Genomic DNA, 14,006 nt, shown 5'->3' with positions numbered 1-14,006 from the left:
CTCAACATCATTAGTTATTATGGAGAAACAGATTAAAACCACAACAAAATGCCACTATATACTTACTTGAAAGGCCAGAATTAAAAAGATTGACCATACCAATTGTTCGTAAGATATGGAGGATCCAGACCTCTCTTATAGCTGGTGGAAATGTGAAATGGTATAGAAACACTGTAAAATAGTTTCTTACAAATTTAAATTTATAATCTTATTTATCTAAATCTAAATTTAAAATCTTACAAATTTAACCATACAATCCAGGCATTCAACTGCTCAGTATTTGGCCAAAAGAAATGAAAGCATATATTCATTCAAAGACTTATAAACAAATGTCTACAGCATCTTAATTTGTTATTGCTAAAAACCAAAAATGTCCATCAGCAGATAATGAGTAAACAAATTGTGGTATAACCAAATACTGGTATAGTACTGAGTAAAATACACATAACAACATGGATGAACTTCAACCTAATTATGCTGACTGAAGGAAGATGAAAAACGTCACACTATCATTCTGTTTGTATAAAACTACAGAAAATGCAATCAACTCTATTGTGACAGAAAGTAGAAAGTAGATCATTGCATACCTAAGGAAGTTGGAGGAAGACAGAGGAGGAAGATTACGAAGGGACAAGAAATGCAAAGTTTTGAAAAAACATCATTTTAATAGATTCAGATAAAGCATTTGACAAAATTGAACACCCATTCATAGTTAAAAAAAAAAAATCAGCAAACTAGGAACAAAAGAAAACTATCAACAATTCAACAAAGGTCACAAATGAAAAAACCTACCACAAGACTTTCTTTTTTTTTTTAAGACTTTCACTTTCTATGCCAACATGAAAAACACAGTAGAGACCAGAAACAGACACAGATACATACAGTGATTTCACTTCTGACAAAGGTGCCAAAGCAATCCAAAAGGGAAAGGAGAGTCTTTTTTTTTTAAATGGTGCTGGAATAACTGGGTATCCATATGGAAAACATGAGTCCTGAACCCTACTCACACCGTAATAAAAAATTAACTCAAAATGGATATATAATAGAACTTAACATAAAAGCAAAAATTATAAAAGGTCAAGAAAAAGCAGGGAAAAAACTTTGCCACCTTGGGGTAGGCAAAGATTTCTTGGATAGTATACCCCCAAAAAAATCATTAAAGAGAAATTTGATAACTTGGAATTCATAACAATTTAAAAACTCCTTGTAAGATATTGTTAATAAAATTAATAGGTAAGTCACATTGTGGGAAAAAGTTTTTAATGTTCCAAAAGGACTTCCTTTTGTTCCAAAATAAAGAACAGTTACCCCTCAAATATAAGAAAATAATGATTTCAAATGGCTAAAGATTTGGATAAACACTCCAAAAAATATGAATGATCAGTAAATAAAAGAAACTCAAGATCATTAGTCATCATGGAAATGCAAAAAGACACCACTACATACCAACTATAATGTCTAGAATTTAAAGGACTGACAATAACAAGAGTTGGAAAGGAAATGGAGTAAGTGGAATGGAGCAGTGCAAAATTTCTAAAATTGTTAAACATGCAGTTACTACTCAACAATTCCACTCTTAGGTATTCACCCTATAAAAATACATGTACACAAATATTCATAACAGTTCTACTCATAACTAGTCCCAAACCGGAAACAACACAAAAGTCCATCAGCAGGTGAACAGAAACATAAATTGTGGTCTATCCATACAACAGAATACTACTTAACAAAAAAATGAACAAAGTAGTGATACACGCAACAATATAGACATGCCTCAAAGTCATTATACTGACCAATGGAAGCAAAACATAACAGAATATATAATGTATGATTCCATATTTATAAAATTATTTTAAAAGGCTAATCTAATGTACATTGACAGAAAGTTGAGCAGTGGTAGTTTGAATAGGAGTGGGCATGGGGCGTGGAAATTAATTGGGAAGGGAAACAATGGAAACCTTTCATGTACTGTAAATGTTGTGTATCTTGATTATAGTGGGAAATCTGGGTTGTTTACACTTTTTGACCATTAATACACAATGCTGCTATGAGCAACCGTGTACAAGCTTTTGTGAGATGTACATTTCCAATTTTCTAGAGTATGTAGCTAGCTATGAAGGAAAGAGATGAGAAGAAAAGCATGGTCTTCATTAGCTTGCAAAACAAGTCACATGGCATGCCAGAAGATGGAAATTGCTAAAGAAGAAAATGAAATTGGAAAGAAGACTCAGGATGGCTAGGATCAGGGGAAAGGCTCACTGCAAAACCCCACTAAAAGCATGATATTTGGGCAAAGATCTAAAGACTATAAGGGAGTGCACCCTATTGACCAGATGGTAACTCCAAGTTTAACATTTTAAGAAAGTGACCAGCTGCTTCCCCATGTGGCTGGACCTTTATTTTAACCTATTTGTGTTTCTGACTCTAAAATGTATTTCTTACAGTTGGATCATGTTTTTTATTTTTAATCCATTCTGCCTACGTTGGTCATTTAAATGGAGTGTACACTCAATTTACCTTTAATATAATTACTGATAGAATTTATGGTTAAAATTTGTTACATATTTTCTATGTGTCTTAGGCCTTTCTTCCCCTTCTGTCTCTTAATTATTACCTTCTTTTGTGTTAAATAGATATGTTCTAGGATGCCATTTGATTTCCTTTATTGTTTCTTTTGCTATATATGTTTTAGTTATTTTCTTAATGGTTTTCCTGGGAATTACAATTAACATCTTAATCTGTAACAATTTAAATCTGATCAATACCATCTTAATTATAATATTATAAAAAACTATGCTCCTGAATAGTTCCATTCATTCCCCAAGCCATGATAATTTAAATGCTTAAAAAAAATAAACAGAAGAGGGAGCTCTTAAAATCACAAATTTAGAAAAGGCATCCAGAATCTTGACTCCTTTCTCAAAATTGAGGAAAACTAATCTCATATATAAATGACCCCCCGCCCCCGCAAAAAGGCCCAAGGTCAACTTCTATACAAGAAATTATATGACTAAAGTTAATGACAGTTATAGAGACAATATATATACATCTAAAGCAAATGCCCTGAAAACAGGGAAAAAACTATACCATACTATTCAATAACATGCTAAAAGACAAGAAAAAACTTTTAGATATGAAAAATCATAAATGAGAATTAGAAAAACTCAGAATTGGGTGATAGAGCTCACAAGTAAATTTCAAATAAATGAAAAATAATGAAAGAATACCAACCTAGAAAGAATATGAGAATAAATCCAACAGATCAATGTTAACACAAATAAGAATAAAGAAATATTTGAAAAGGATATGAAAATGAATTACAATTTAACCTATAGTTGTTTTATCTAGGCTTCTGTGTAAGTCTTATGATTAAAGAAAAGGTAAAAATCATATTTAAAAAACAAAGACAAAAAACCTGAATCAGATTAGGGATCCTAACTCCTCTTAGAAAACAATTCTACTAATTCTTCATAAGGATCCACAAAATCTAATAGGATCTTTTCCTTCCTAACATACTAGCTTCATGTCCTGTTAGTCACCATTCACTAACTGATCTAGATGCTACTCCTCAAACACGCAAACCTCATCCCCCTTGAGGGCCTTTGCATGTGTCATTCACTCTCCTTGGATGCGCTCTTGTACAGTCAAAAAGCCTGTGACCTTACTTCATGTCTCTGCACAAATGTTAGAAAAGGGTTCTTGATGATGCTACCTTACCTAAATTTGCTGTGTTCTTTGTTAGTGTCCTTCATAACATATTTCACTACCTTATATTATTTATCTATTTATTTCATGTTAATTTCTCCCTTAACATGGTATAATCTCCATTACTGCAAGAACATTATCTGCCCTATTCAGTATTACTGGGTTGACTGTGCCAAGCACAGTGCCAGCTCAGACTATTCAAATATTTTCCAGATATAGGAATGAATGCATTTTTAGACAAGAGTCACATTGAAAAAGAGGATTTGGAAAGAATCTGGTCCAAAATACAGGTAAATGGCTACACCGTGGAAGGAAAGTGACTAGCATGAAATTGGGAGGGGAATATGAGAAAAATAACATGGTGAATGACTAATGAGGTTATGATGAAGTTGAGATACTTCCTCTTCACATTACAAGACTTTCCTTCACTGAGAAGGGAGCTTTCCAACTAATGTTTCAAGGATGTGTTTACCAAGTGTATTTACCACCTGGGCTATCACTTACACAAATGACTTCTGCCTGACCTGCTCTTACTTACCTGTACACCAACTTCTTGTTTCTTCTCTCATAACCATCCAGGGTTCTTTTCCTTGCTCCAGTAAGGTAATTACATTTGGCTTAGAAATGGAATGGCCTGCTTTAAAGAAAAAAGAATGCCACAGGTTGGAGAAATAAATTGTAACTAGTCAAGGTAAAATTATAATTATGATAATAAAAGATCATAATGATATTGACTATTTTAGAGAAGAATGAGAAAATTAAAGAATAAGAGGTCAGTTAGGTAAGGTAAAGTTTTTGTTTTGCTGTATTTAAAATTCAAACTCATATGTCCTCTAACTCTAGAGAGCAAACATAATGTGGTTAAAAACATATTCTGAAGCCTGGGATCAATTCCTGCCTTTGCTACCTTCCAGCTGGGTATAACCTCGAATAATTCACTTAAACCCACTATACCTCAGTATTCTCATTTATAAAATGGGGATAATAATAGTACTGTTGGGGGAATTAAATCAGTTAATACTCTCAGTTATTTTAATCAGCTAAATCACATAATGCGCTTAGAATAATGACTACTACACAGTAATCAAAATGTTAGCTATTAACATTATTCTTATGCTCTAATGTCACTAGAGGATACAAGAAAAGAGAGCTATAAGATATTCATTCCATTTTGAATGTAATTTTCATGGATTACAACTTTCAACCACAAATCAGATGAACTCTGTTGTAAGAAATGAACTGCTTTTGGTACAGTTTTAAATAAATTCCAATTATGCAATCCATCACCATATAAATTGTAGAGGCTCTTTTGATACTGAGAGCAATTCAGGACCCTCTGCCAAGCTGATATCCCTGAAACTGTTTCAGATCTTAAAATGGAGTATTAGAGCAATCTGGAGCACAAATGAATAAAAAACTTGGATCCTTTGACCATGGTTATACAGTATATGCCACAAATATCTAATTTAGCTGCTTGGTCATTATGGAAGAGATGCAAATATAAAAAAAGAACACATGGAGATACGAATATGATTGAAGGATAGGGAAGATGAAGGTGTTTAATGGAGCTGCCATTTCTAACCTGACAAAGCTCAGACCACTTTTTTGGGAAGAGGAAAAACAAATTTAACTAGTTTCTTGAAAGGCAGCCCTGAAAATTACAGTAGAAAAAATACACAGCCTATAGAGCAGATTCTAAATTAATCTAAATTATTTGAAGCAGATGAACATACCCAGTGAGACCAAGTTACCATAGTTCTCCATCATCACATCCCAGTACAAAGTCTTCTGAATGAGGTCAAGACATTCCCATTCCTGCTGAGAGAAGCCTATGGCCACATCACTGAATGTCAGTGATCCCTGAAACAGTAAACACCATGTATCACTGGGCAAATTAAAGAAAATACTTTGAAAGCAGAAGCAGAGGAGTTGATGGACTTCTCCGCAGGAAAAGAGAAAATGAAAGCATGTAGGCTGGCAATCTATGATGTGGAAGGAGACTTAAGCACAAGGTATACATATTTTTTAAGAAGCCTGCCAACACAGGTCAAATGTCTTCCGTATTCTGGGATACTTCTAAATACCTGAACCATTTGGAAATGGACAAAATAATGTTTCCCTCCTAAATTAAAAAGCGTATACAAGAATAATGTCCAAATGGTATCTGCCTCAAAAATTCTCAATAAATAAATATTTCTCCAAATTTTAAAAACTGGGTTGCATAAAATTAATACGATTTTCTTCAAGTATCAAGTACTATTATGTTAGATCTTGCCATAAGCATTTTTGCTTGATTCAATAAATCCATTTATTATTTTGGCATATGACATTGTATTTTATAAATAAATCAGATTTAATCATTTATACAATTAGATGCACAACATTTGGAAGGTTTTCCACAACTGTAAGGTTCTATTTTCACCAACTACATATATAATGATATGCATTTTTGTTGCCATCTACCATCTCTCACTGAACACTTTCCTTATTCTGAGTGTAGTAGGTAACCTCATTGATTACCAATGATCTCCATTTCCTGGTATTTATGTCCTGATGTAATCCTCTCCCTTTGAATGTGGTCTGAACCCAGTGAGAGAGAATTATTTCTAACAAATAGAATATAGAAAAGTGATGGAATGTCACGTCCAACATTAGCTTATAAAAAACTATGATTTCCACATTGCTTATTCTCTCTTGCTGTCTCACTTGGTCACTCTGATGAAGCCAGCTACCACGTGTGAGCTGCCCTAAGGAGAGCCCCACATAATAAAGCCCTTTTGGAGGAAGACGCGGTCGCCGCTGCAGCGGAGCCTCGGGCCGCCCGCTCCTGCTCCTGACTCACTGCAGTTCGCTCTCGCAGAGGAACACGTTGTTTAGGAAGCCGCGCCGCAGCTATGGCTTTTAAAGATACCGGAAAGACTCCCATGGAGCCCGAGGTGGCGATTCACCAGATTAGAATCACCCTCAACAGCCGCAACGTGAAATCTTTGAAGAAGGTATGTGCTGATCTGATCAGAGACGCGAAGGAAAAGAATCTCAAAGTGAAAGGACCGGTTCGGATGCCTACCAAGACTGAGAATAACTACAAGGAAAACTCCTTGTGGTGAATTCTAAGACTTGGGATCGTTTCCAGATGAGGATCCACAAGCGACTCACTGACCTGCACAGTCCTTCTGAGATTGTCAAGCAGATCACTTCCATCAGTATTGAGCCAGGAGTCGAGGCTGAAGTCACCACTGCAGATGCTTAAATCAATGTTTTTAATAAATTGATAATCAGTTGTTAAATATTGTTGACTTTTATTCATAATACGGACAGGTCTTAGTAATAGAGTTGTGCTATGGTATTCATTCCACCTTTTAAGTAGAATAATTAAAATTAGATGGGTAGCCTATGTTTTACTCTTTTTCATTATATGTTCCAGGGGCCACTAAATTAGTTTACACTTGATATTATTTGAAAACTGAATTGTATTAGCTAAATAACATGTGAGACCTTGTGTTGATGATGAATATATACAGTTCTGGCTGCCTATTGGAGCTTTTCCAGAGAACATGTGTCTGGGTTCTACTCTGGAAAATCCGATTTAATTGATATGGGGTACTATCAAAAGTTTCTGGGGTGATTCTAATGTGTACAGCCATGGTTAAGAACCTAATGTACTAGAAGGCAAGTAACTCAGGGAAAATTGATCTTAAATTTCAGCCCTGGCTCTGCCAGTTTGTCATAACTCCTTTTAAACTTGGCAAATTTCAAAATGTTTTTGAAACTTTGTTAATAAATTTTATAGACCAAAAAAACAAAACAAAACAAACAATAAAATCAATAAACCAAGCGCAGTCGCCAGCCAACAGCTACTGAGGCAGTGAGGCCCTCAAACCAACAGCCATGAAGAACTGGATCAAGTCAACAACCACTTCAATGAGTTCGGATGCAGATCCACTCAAAGATGAGCTTTAAAATGACTGCAACCCTGACCAACACATTATAACCCTGTAAGAGACCCAGAGCAGGAGAGCCAAGCTAAGCAACATCCAGATATCTAACTCACTGAAACTGTGAGATAAATGTTTACTGCTTTAAGATGCTATGTTTCAGAGTAACTAATTAAGCACTAAAAGATAATTCATTGATTTAAATGATACTGAAGAAGGCTGGTCAATTATACAGATGTTACACAAACTTAGCAAGTCTCGTTCAACAACAAAATAGCCTTAGTATTTATGTCTCATGGCTTTCCTACCACATCTGTGACCTCCATGTTCAAAGCCCAAATCATATACTCATCCATACAAAGTAGGAATTTCATACCATATTAAGATTCAGGTCATTCAATGATAAATTCCACCTCATCTACCTGGAAATCTCGGATCTGTGGAAAACTTCAAAGTCTTACCATGGATAGTTAAACAGAACCATTGTCTCCATCTCCAAACTACAGATCTGACTTGCATAGCATAAATTTCTACTTCAAAGAACTTAACCCCACTATTCCATCACTGCCCTTAATTGAAGAATGGGCACTAAAAATATATTGAAAATTTTGGACAATAATTACATGAACACTAGTTAGTTTTGAATGGGCCAAACAGAGACAGTGCCAGGTAATTTGGCCACATATTTCTCTGGAACAATAGCTAGGAAACAGGTTATTTGAGGGAACTTTCTGTTAGGAAACATCAGGAAAATTAATGAAAATACTTACATGACCAAAAAAAAATATACACATATTTCAACAAGGAGAGAAACATCAACTTACATGGGCCATGGTTTTAGACCTGCAAGAGCTGATTAGTCCTCTGGGCTCCTTTACCAGAAAAGCAGAGTCCAGAAAACCCAGACCTGGGAGAAGAGAAAGACCTTGAGACCAGTTGTACTTTAGTGTTTCCTCACTGGGCTTAAGTTAATGTTACCATTTATGCTCTTCCATTCCAGATTCCAAATTACTTCGTATCACACACAACTTGGGTAAGTTAGGATTCTGGACAAATCCATTTCCTCACTCAATTCCTAGGGGTCTCAGCTGCAGAGTCATTTCTGCATTGAAACCAGACCCAGATACTTCAGCAGAAAATTTTCTGGCCAATGTACCATTGTTATCAGGTTGACGTGAACCTAAGATTGGGCAGCTCTGTCTTGCTCTGAGCAGATATTCCTCTTTCCATTCCCAACTTCAAGAGAGAAAAGAGGCCACATAATCCAAATCAGAACCTCTTTCATGGCCTTGAAAGTGGGTGCAGCTGATCAAAATATTAAGAGATGGACAGGAATGTTCAGCATTCTGAGTCCAGCAAAGCTTATTAGTTAAATATATGACAGACCAATATTATACTAGAATATACAAATAGTCATTAAAAGTTAAATTGGGAAGAATATTTAAGGACATGGAAAATGTTCCATATATAATGTCAATAGAAAAGTAAGGTTGACTAATATATTTCTATTTATAAAATATAAGAGCATATTAATCAATACAGAGAAAAGAATGACAATCATAAAACAGAAAATAGAAAAGTCTGGAAATTTATATGGCCATATATTAACAGCTATTATATTTTTGGTTATGTTTTTATTGTTTTTTTTTTAGGGGGTGTTTTTAGAAATGAATCACTGGGTATTCAGTTGTTTTTAGTTCATACATGAAACAATCAAATAAAACTAGTGAAGACATAAATTATACCTTTGCCATGATCAGAATTTGACATTGGCAATCCCTATCTTTTTGCTTAGGTCTTGAGTTTTGTTTTTTTTTTTTAAGGTTACTTCATAATCATTATAACAATTGACATAGGAACTTGAAATTTTTTTTTTTTTTAATTTATTTGTTGCTGCACACGGGCTTTCTCTAGTTGCGGCGAGCGGGGGCTACTTTTCGTTGCAGTGCACAGGCTTCTCATTGCAGTGGCTTCTCTTGTTGCAGTGCACAGGCTCTAGAGGGCAGGCTCAGTAGCTGTGACGCATGGGCTTAGGTGCTCCGCAGCATGTGGGATCTTCCCCAACCAGGGCTCGAACCCGTGTCCCCTGCATTGGCAGGCGGATTCTTAACCACTGTGCCACCAGGGAAGTCCAAAATATGTTTTTTTTAATTTGTTAAGGCGAAGACGTGCACAAAGTTCTTTGTTCTTTAAATTCAGATCATTGGGATGTCTCTGGCAGTCCAGTGGTTAAGACTTCACCTTCCAGGGACTTCCCTGGTGGCACAGTGGATACGACTCCATGCTCCCAATGCAGGGGACCCACGTTCTATCCCTGGTCAGGGAACTAGATCCCACATGCATGCCGCAACTAAGAGTTCACATGCCACAATTAAGGAGCCTGCAAGCCGCAACTAAGGAGCTGGTGAGCCGCAGCTAAGGAGCCCTCCTGCCACAAGTAAGACCAGTGTAACCAAATAAATAAATAAATATTAAAAAAAAAAAAAAGACTTCGCCTGCCAATGCAGGGGGTGCGGGTTCAATCCCTGGTTGGGGAGCTAAGATCCCACATGCCTTGGGGCCAAAAAACCAAGAAGCAATATTGTAACAAACTCAATAAAGACTTTAAAAATGGTCCACATCGGGCTTCCCTGGTGGCGCAGTGGTTCAGAATCTGCCTGCCAATGCAGGGGACACGGGTTCGAGCCCTGGTCTGGGAGGATCCCACATGCCGCGGAGCAACTAGGCCCGTGAGCCACAATTACTGAGCCTGCGTGTCTGGGCCTGTGCTCCGCAACAAGAGAGGCCGCGATAGTGAGAGGCGTGGCGCGCGCACCGCGATGAAGAGTGGCCCCCGCTTGCCACAACTAGAGAAAGCTCTCGCACAGAAACGAAGACCCAACACAGCCATAAATAAATAAATAAATAAATTTAAAAAAAAAATGGTCCACATCACAAAACTTTTAAAAAATTTTTTAAAATAAATAAATTCAGATCATTTTACTATATGGCTTATATTTTGTTTCCTTTGGATCCCAATATCTCATTTTATAATTTCTTCTCGGTTATGTTGGAATTCTGGCCACAAAAAACTTAGGAACAGTCCCTGAGTAATCTGTTTTGTGAAGTGATGACAGTCTCAATACAGCTTTATTTCAGATCTTTTCAACAGAAGAATTTATCTTGTTTCTGAACCTGTCAGTTTTGTCATGATATCCTCCAGATAGCTGCTGAATTATCTTACCTATTAATTTTGCTATACATCTAGTATTATTAGAATGAAATCTACAAAATATAAAGGTTATAGTAAAAAATCCACTTATTGTCATACAGATTCCATGTGTTCAGTATTATTTGTTTATATGCTTACTGTCACTATAGTCACACTGATGTCTCCTTTAGGCAGGTCACCTAACTCTCACCAGTGGCCTTTATCACACACTACCTTTCAATTATTCCTATTCAGATTTTAACTTCCTTCACAGATTATAAGTACTCTGAAGGAAGTAATTATGTCCTTTTAGTGACTGTATTACTTCAAATATTATACTTTCCAGGTCTGGCATATTTTAAACAATTAAAAGAAGTATGATTTTTGACTATAAAATACCACTTTTAGAAAAATTTTAAAGGAAATAACTTATAGAAGTTCACAAGGTATATGCACAAGAATGTTCATCAGAGAATAATTTTTGATAGTCCAAAATTAAAAACATAAAAATCTCACAGCAGGCAAACAGGTTAACTATATTATAGTCTGCTATATTGTGACATACTATGCCATTCTTTTTTTTTTTTAATTTATTTTTGGCTGCATTGGGTCTTTGTTGCTGCACGTGGGCTTTCTCTAGTTGCCGTGAGCGGGGGCTGCTCTTTGTTGCAGTACGCGTGCTTCTCACTGCGGTGGCTTCTCTTGTTGCTGAGCACGGGCTCTAGGCGCGCGGGCTTCAGTAGTTGTGGCAAAAGGTCTAACTAGTTGTGGCTCGTGGGCTCTAGAACGCAGGCTCAGTAGTTGTGGCTTGTGGACTTAGTTGTTCTGCAGCAGGTGGGATCTTCCCGGACCAGGGCTTGAACCCGTTTCCCCTGCATTGGCAGGCGGATTCTTAACCACTGCGCCACCAGGGAAGTCCCCCTATGCCATTCTTAATAAGAATGATATTAAACCATATAATTGATGGAAAACAATATTAAAAGAATTGCTCGGTGAAGAAGGCAGGTCTAAAAAATTATGCATAATTTAAGAGGTGGCATCCCGTTGAAATTAAGAAAAATATTTCAATGCCGATTTCCTCATCAGCAAAGTATGGATAAAAATATCACATATGATATATGACTAGTTTGAAGACTAGGCAAAATAATTCAAATACACACTAAATTGTATATCATGATGACTAATGTAAATTATCTATCATTATTGAAGAAGAAAATCATTCCATGTTCCTTAATCTTTTATTATAAAAGGAAGCTAACTCTGGTGCTTCCTGGTTTTATTATATTAAAACTTGTGCTTCTTGGGCGTCCTCTTTCTTCTAATTCTGATATTTAAAATTTTAGGAGGTACGTTTGACAAAACAGATTTCTGCTTAATAAAATCATTAATTAAAAAGAGAGAGAGAGAGATTATCAGACAAGAAAAGAGAAAATGTCCCCTTCCTCAGTCCCCAGCAGCTACAGAGAGCAAGAAAAACTGTTCAGAATCATAAACCTGTTCAAAGAACATCATGATAAAACTGGGAAAACTAACTGGAGAATGAATCTTATTCTTCGCACAATATAGAGATTTATGTAAATATTTATAAATATAATCTTTATTTTCTGGTATAACAACTATGTTTGGAAATATTGTTTGTACTTGTAAGACACCCGGAAATCAGAGATTAGTGTTATTTTTTCTAAAAATAAGCTTAAATCTCTAAATTATTAACTCTGAAAGCATGTCTTACTTAGTAATATGGTGCCCTGGTAATTAAGTTTTAAATAACATTTGTAATAACTAAAAGGTTTAACTACTTGTAATGCTTTTCACACAAGATTCTCTGCCCTTCCCTCTTCTCCCTACATGTACAGGGGTATAAAGAAAACTATCATTGGATTAGATTTCTTTTTTGAACTATGAGTTGGACTTTGTCTTCTTTATTTGATCAATTTTATTCTGCCAAAACAAAACCACACAAAATTGGAAAAATATACACCAAAATGTTAAAGTGATTATCTCTAAGCAGGGAGACCATGGGTTATCCTTGCTTTCTTCTCAGTAAATTCCCTAAAGAAATGAAAATTTTTTGCAATAAGCCTGTATTAATTCCATCATCCTAAATAAAATATAAAGATATTTCAAAGTATTAAAATATTTATAGACATCACTTTGGGAAGAGGCCATATATTCCTCATTTTAAAAATTTGTTAATATGACAATGAAAAAAAAATCAATGTGATTAAAATAAATACCACTTAAGGGAATTCCCTGGTGGTCCAGTGGTTAGGACCCCATGCTTCCACTGCAGAGGGCCCGGGTTTGATCCCTAGTCAGGGAACTAAAATCCCGCATAGTAGTGTACTAGCACAAAAACAGAAATATAGATCAATGGAACACGATGGAAAGCCCAGAGATAAACCCATGCTCCTATGGTCACCTAATCTATGACAAAGGAGACAAGACTACACAATGGAGAAAAGACAGCCTCTTCAATAAGTGGTGCTGGGAAAACTGGACAGCTACATGTAAAAGAACGAAATTAGAACAGTCCCTAACACCATACACAAAAATAAACTCAAAATGGATTAAAGACCTAAATGTAAGGCCAGACACTATAAAACTCTTAGAGGAAAACATAGGCAGAACACTCTTTGACATAAATTGCAGAAAGATCTTTTTTCACCCACCTCCTAGAGTAATGAAAATAAAAACAAAAATAAACAAATGGGACCCAATTAAACTTAAAAGCTTTTGCACAGCAAACCATAAACAAGACGAAAAGACAATGGGAGAAAATATTTGCAAGTGAAGCAACTGACAAAGGATTAATCTCCAAAATATACAAACAGCTCATGCAGCTCAATATCAAAAAAACAAACAACCCGGGCTTCCCTGGTGGTGCAGTGGTTGAGAGTCCACCTGCCAATGCAGGGGACACGGGTTTGAGCCCTGGTCCGGGAAGATCCCACCTGCCGCGGAGCAACTAAGCCCGTGCAACACAACTACTTAGCCTGTGCTCTAGAGCCCATGAGCCACAACTACTGAGCCTGCGTGCCACAACTACTGAAGCCCACGTGCCTAGAGCCCGTGCTCCGCAACAAGAGAAGCCACCGCGATGAGAAGCCCGTGCACCACAAAGAAGAGTAGCCCCCTCTCGCTGCAACTAGAGAAAGCCCACGCACAGCAACAAA

The 14,006-nt window shown here is 36.3% G+C and overlaps 1 protein-coding gene and 1 pseudogene across 2 annotated transcripts in view; one reads left to right on the top strand and one right to left on the bottom strand.

The window, feature by feature from the left end:
* Window positions 1-14,006, bottom strand: part of LOC309616618 (uncharacterized protein) — a 36,653-nt gene that overhangs the window by 16,647 nt on the left and 6,000 nt on the right. Inside the window, exons 2-4 of the mRNA XM_082367418.1 lie at window positions 8,465-8,547; window positions 5,439-5,565; window positions 4,244-4,342 (exon numbers count right to left, since the gene is read on the bottom strand). Of these exons, the coding sequence (XP_082223544.1) occupies window positions 4,244-4,342; window positions 5,439-5,565; window positions 8,465-8,473 (235 nt within the window). The 5' untranslated portion in view covers window positions 8,474-8,547. The remainder of the gene's footprint in view (window positions 1-4,243; window positions 4,343-5,438; window positions 5,566-8,464; window positions 8,548-14,006) is intronic.
* On the top strand, window positions 5,527-13,405 carry LOC309616639 (small ribosomal subunit protein uS10 pseudogene; annotated as a pseudogene). The gene has a single exon. The product of its transcript is annotated as a small ribosomal subunit protein uS10 pseudogene (transcript).

This window comes from Balaenoptera borealis (genome assembly GCF_965194805.1).
Source record: "Balaenoptera borealis genome assembly, chromosome: 19".
Taxonomy (NCBI): domain Eukaryota; kingdom Metazoa; phylum Chordata; class Mammalia; order Artiodactyla; family Balaenopteridae; genus Balaenoptera; species Balaenoptera borealis.
This window is presented reverse-complemented; position numbering and strand designations above follow the sequence as displayed.